Source organism: Penaeus japonicus, unplaced genomic scaffold (assembly GCF_977035675.1).
Source record: "Penaeus japonicus unplaced genomic scaffold, GWHDUDI00000001_assembly GWHDUDI00000028, whole genome shotgun sequence".
Taxonomy (NCBI): Eukaryota; Metazoa; Arthropoda; class Malacostraca; order Decapoda; family Penaeidae; genus Penaeus; species Penaeus japonicus.
This window is the reverse complement of record NW_028234430.1, coordinates 25,376,583-25,382,552: the sequence shown is the minus strand read 5'-3', so window position 1 is coordinate 25,382,552 and position 5,970 is coordinate 25,376,583. Positions and strand designations below refer to the sequence as shown.

Sequence of the window (5,970 nt, the reverse complement as noted above, 5' to 3'; positions counted from 1 at the left end):
GGGAGAATAAGAGAGCGAAAGAGGAAAAGATAAAAGCCAAGAAAAAGGACATTTACTAGAATTAGATCATGATACATAAATAGCTAGTGCATAAGCCGGAAAAAAGGGAAAATATATAGAAGAATAAGACAAAAAAAAAACATGGGAAAACAAGTGTTTCAACAAAAAACATAATATCACGATTTTAACCCGCAATTCTCTAGAATACTTTTTCCGGCAACTTAATCACCATAAATCATCACTCGACTATCTTTACGGCACAATAAAATAAAAATTCCTCTAAGGTCGACAAGATGTTGCACAAGCTGCACAAGCGGAACTGCAAATATGGCACAAAAAGGAAAGAATTTAAAAATAAAAAAAAATGAGGACCAGACCCCTCCTCTCGCTTAGTTCCGGTTCACGCAATCTCATTTCCATGACTAATAATCGGCAACTAGAGCATCCAGCCAGAACTAACGTCACAAACAGAAATCTCAAACGGAAATTGACTTACGCTGAGAAGATACACGCAAAGAGAAAGGGAAATAAGTATCATGAGACAGATATGAACGGGATAAACGAAGTAAAACATAATGAAGCACCAACCGCCACCACCACAACTCGACGCGGTTTTAAGGTCTCGCCAACGTAACGAGACCTTCGCCGGCGCATGTGGAGGTTGCAACAATGGCCCGTATTCTGCAAGGTCGCAAGGCGCAATTTCCTGCTGTGTGAGCACGTTCCGGGTATGACCTCCTGTCTAGTGAGCCTTAACGTGGTACTCTTCGAGAGAGACAAGGAGGGGAAAGAGACAGAGATAAAAGTTGTGATAAATGTGTGGATAAAAAGAGAGATCAACTGGGAGAAAGGGAGGGAGAAAGGGAGGGAGAGAGGGAGGGAGGGAGGGAGGGAGGGAGAGGGAGAGGGAGAGGGAGAGGGAGAGGGAGAGGGAGAGGGAGAGAGAGAGAGAGAGAGAGAGAGAGAGAGAGAGAGAGAGAGAGAGAGAGAGAGAGAGAGAGAGAGAGAGAGAGAGGGGGGGGGGGGGGGGAGAGGGAGAAGGAGAGCAGCCAGACAGACATTGCACTTGCAAATGATAATTACATGTGCACGCCATACCATCATTATAGCCTCTGGTTCCCCTTTGCTCCAATTAACACTAAACAATGATGATAACAACAATCGCAAAAACATGATTAAAAATATGGAATAAGTTAAACATGTATCTTTTCATATATATACATACATGCCTCGTATGTATGGAAACACCGAGACGCAAACACAAGCAAACACACACACACACACACACACACACACACACTTTGAGTAGTCATGAGTACCAATTTGAAAGATCATACATGGATAGCGCAGCAGGTCACCCCGCTGACCCATGCAGACCAAAGGATCACGTGAGTGTTGTTTTTGCTGTTGATATTGTTGATTAGAATTTGCTTTGCTTTCAGTAATAGATACACTGTCAACTAGTATTGATACCATACTACTAGGGTTGTGAAAAGAAATGAAAATAAATTACACAAATTGTATAACCTATAATAAGTTATATATAAAAAAAGGAAAATATATATATATAAAATAGATGAAATGAAAATGTAGGAGGTTAGCATTCACATAACTGAATAAACCATGTAATTATTTTTCATTTAAAAAATAATTAAAATTGGAATAGCATATATGAATATCATGCATATGAGGACGTATGCATGATATGCAAGGGTTATAATGTATGTTTATATGTTTATGCACGTGAGTGTAGAATGTTTGTTTACTTCTTGTTTCCCTGTGACATACATATTAGAACGATATTGTAAATCATACACATACATACACATAAACGTGTATATATCCGTTTATACACACACACACACACACACACACACACACACACACACACACACACATATATATATATATATATATATATATATATATATATATATATATATATATATATATATATATACACATCCACATACATACATATACATACATAGACACATACACGAAATAAACATAACACACCTCATACACAGACAAAGTCCAGAGACGCGTGCCAAAATAAACCATTCCCATTACACACATAGACCAAAAAAAAATCTTTATAACAAACAAACAAACAAATACAAACCCAAACACGCACCGATATTCTGCTAAGGCTTCGTTCAAACTTTCGGCTTCGCTTTTCCACCATTTTCGTAATTCTGTCTCTCTCTCTCACTTCCTTTTTTACTTCTTTAATAATTTCGAGGTCGCCTTTTTCTCACGGTTTCACGTTGGGCAATGCGAACCTTCCAGAAGAAACGCTCCAATATATGATGATAGTGAAGAAAGAATAATTGTTGGTAGACTCTATATATGTTTCTTCTCTGTATCTATATCTGTTTCTTCGTTTGTTTGTTTGTTTTCTTCTTCTATGTATAATTTTCGTCTCTTTAATCTCACTTCGTTTGTGTCTTTGTTTGCTTTGTTTGTCTCTAATTCTCTTTCATTGATTCTCAAGGATAGATTTCTTTTCGATTTGTCTTCACTACTTCACATTTTCTACTCTCACTTCTCTAGGTCTGTTTGTCACTTCATTTTCTCAGTGAAATGACTAGCGGAGGCTCGAAATACTAGTGGGTACAGGAGGGTCCTCGTATTTACCCATAAAGCAATTATAACTTTAGTCACAGACGTTAATTACAGATGATGATGATGACGACGAGAGAGATAGAAAGAGAAAAGGAATAACCATAATAACACCACACACTGAAGAATTGGTGTTTCTGGTTATTTTTTCCTAACTCTTCAGTGAAAGCAAAGCCGGTTTTCCGAAGAGAAGTTAGCCTTACAGGAACGTGGAGGTCTCTTAGGTCAACTCCTGTCAAGCAAAATCCCACCGAGAAGGGAAGGGAAAATCTCTTGACGCGAGACGACTCAGCACCACAACCTCCTACTCCTCTGCAACCCGACACGGGGAGACAACTAAAGTGACTCGCGCGCGCTCGTCCTATTTACGTCAGGCGTCGCGATCAGGTGCCATGTCTTACATATGTGACGAATTATGCGAACCTTGTATTTTGTTGGGTTTGTTTGTTTGATCAGGTCATCCATCTGATGGATTGATTATTTTAAATTTTGTGCATGGCAGAGAACATGGTGTGGATAATAATATCGGCCGGTTTAAACAGAACGAAGGTACGAAAAGATTCCTTGGAGGTTATGCAATGCATGCATGAACGGACACAGATGCATGACTGAAATTTACTCTCTGGCAACCGCTTAGTCTTTTGCTCCCCAAGCCAACACGAAAAACTACGGTTTTAGTGTTTCATCTGCAGGTAAGATGGGAGGTTGTGTCAATATGCTCTTCGCATTTGTTGAAACACAGCGATGAGTCATACAGGATATGGTACATATTTATACTACTGATAATCTCTCTAAATGATGACATGAAATAAATATACCTTGTTCATTTCGTCACTTGCTTATGAACACAATTTCGCAAGAAATACTAATTTTAAAATGCTGCTGATAAAGGAAATCACTTTCAATGATGACATGAAATAAATGTATGGTGTTTAAATCGTCAATTGCTTATCAACATAATCATGCTTAAAAACTCTTTCACTGACAATGCAAAAAACCTAATTATGATATCTTTAGAATACAATAAATGAAACAAAAAACAAATCATCATCTTTAGTAATAAAACAAATACTAGTAATAACAACATTAGTGATAATGATTACTATCATTATTATTATCAAATAACAATGATAATAACAACAACAACAGCCATAATAGCAATGATGATGATGATGATTATGCTATAATAATAATACTAGTAACATACATTTCGTACCCTCAAAGCTAAACTATTTTGCTTTTGTTACATGGTGACACATATCCTATTGGGGGAAACCGACATACAAAGAACGAATTGTAATGTATCTGTTTTAATCGTTCTTTTGCTCTGTCTGTCTGTGTGACTGACTGCCTGGTCTCTTCTCTTCTCTTTTCTTCTTTTCTATTATCTCTCCTTTCCTTTTCTCATTTCCTTTGTTTTCATTATAGTTTCTTTTCTCGTCTCCTCTTGTATTTTTTCCTCTCCTCTCTCTCCTTTTACCAAACATCACATCACCTTAATTCAATTCTCTCCTGTCTTCTCTTCTCTTCTCTTCTCTTCTCTTCTCTTCTCTTCTCTTCTCTTCTCTTCTCTTCTCTTCTCTTCTTCTCCTCTTCTCTTCTCTTCTCTTTTCTTCTCTCCTCTTCCCTTATTCTCTCTTCTCCTCTCCTCTCTTTTCTTTTCTTTTCTTTTCTTTTCTTTTCTTTTCTTTTCTTTTCTTTTCTTCTCTTCTCTTCTCTTCTCTTCTCCTTTCTTTTCTTCTCTTCTCTCTTCTTCTCTCCTCCCTTCTTGTCTTGTCTTCTCTTCTCCTTATTTTTTCTTTTCTTCTCTTCTCTTCTCTTCTCTTCTCTTTTCTTCTTTCCTTTCATTGCCTTTCCTTTCCTTTCCTTATATTTCATTTCCTCTCTTCTCTTCTCCTTTCTCCTTCCACCTTCCTCCTTCCTCCTTCCCCCTTCCCTCGTCCCTCTTCCCTCTCGTCTCCCTAAAATAGATTTTTCCATCCCCGTTTAACAGACCCAAAAACAAAACACAATGCTGGTTTCGAGACAATAGCTCCCGACAGGATTGTTGGATTAGATCCATATTTGGCATCAAAGAGTTCTTAACAAAGTAAAATCATAATCAAACAATTAAAAAAAAACTTGAGTTTGATTACAGTCACAGTGCACATTTCTTTTAATAAGTTATTCGACAAAGACAGATAAATAACGGGAGGGGAGGCGAGACAGACAGAGAGACAGACAGACAGACAAACGGACAGACAGCTAGCAGAGGAGACCGCAACAGACACAAAGTTAGAGTGAGGAACTGACTATACATATTTCTTTATCACTTTAATTTTCCTTATTACTTAATTTTCTAGTGCGATGACTCTTCTTTCTCTTGTTCTTGTTTGCTTCTTTATTTCGCTTCTGCTACCACCTATTTGCGGGTGAAAAGGCGGGAGAGGTGATGGAGAGGGAGAGAGAGAAAAGAACACGAGAAGAAGGGGAAGGAAAAGTAGATTTTTTAAAAGGCATATGAAAAAATATATGTATTCAAAGAAAAATGAGGAGAAGAATATATAAAAGAAACAGAAGGACAGAGAATGAAGAATAACTCGAAGGGATAGAAAACAAACAAAAAAAAGAAGGACAATTTCAAAAAATAAGAAAATGAAAGAAAAAAAAAGTAATCAAAATATTTAAAAAAAAATCAAATGGAAAAGGGCAAGGACAGAAGACAAGCGAAAACAAAGAAGAAAAATAAAACCAAATAATAAAAATAGGAAAGGAAAACGATAGAAAGGGGAAGACCAAAACCTAACTACAACAGGAAAGAAAAGGCATCACTATCCATCCCGCTTCCTTAGCCCAACCGTCTCAGGATTTAAAAACAAAGAAAAAAAATCCGTTACAGCGCAATACTGCTTTTTAATTAGTACCTTTTTTTTAGTAGGACAACGCTGGGGAAACTGACTCATAGTGGGAACAGGTAAATCGATGCAGTCATAGTGACGTTTTGTATCTGTGTGTAGGTGGGGGGAGGAGAGGGGGTTCCGCGGTTTTATAACTGGAGAAATCTGGTAAACATGTAAGGTTCGCGTGGATGGTGTTTTTAGCAAGGAAGGAAGGCCGGTGCGACAATTGATCGCGAATGAATATGCTCGTATGCTTGCATGCATGTGCCGTATGTACACATGTATTTTCATGTGCGTGTTTGTGTGCTCGCTCTTGCGCTCTCTCTCTCTCTCTCTCTCTCTCTCTCTCTCTCTCTCTCTCTCTCTCTCTCTCTCTCTCTCTCTCTCTCTCTCTCTCTCACTCCTTACATACATACATACATACATACACACACACACACACACACACACACACACACGCGCGCGC

At 38.0% G+C, this 5,970-nt stretch overlaps 1 protein-coding gene across 1 annotated transcript in view; it reads right to left on the bottom strand.

Moving 5' to 3' along the window:
- Window positions 1-5,463, bottom strand: part of LOC122260839 (inositol hexakisphosphate and diphosphoinositol-pentakisphosphate kinase 2) — an 82,576-nt gene extending 77,113 nt beyond the window's left edge. The window contains exon 1 of the mRNA XM_086553748.1: window positions 2,126-5,463. Within this exon, the coding sequence (XP_086409874.1) occupies window positions 2,126-2,188 (63 nt within the window). The 5' untranslated portion in view covers window positions 2,189-5,463. The remainder of the gene's footprint in view (window positions 1-2,125) is intronic.
- Between the last annotated feature and the right edge of the window lie 507 nt (window positions 5,464-5,970).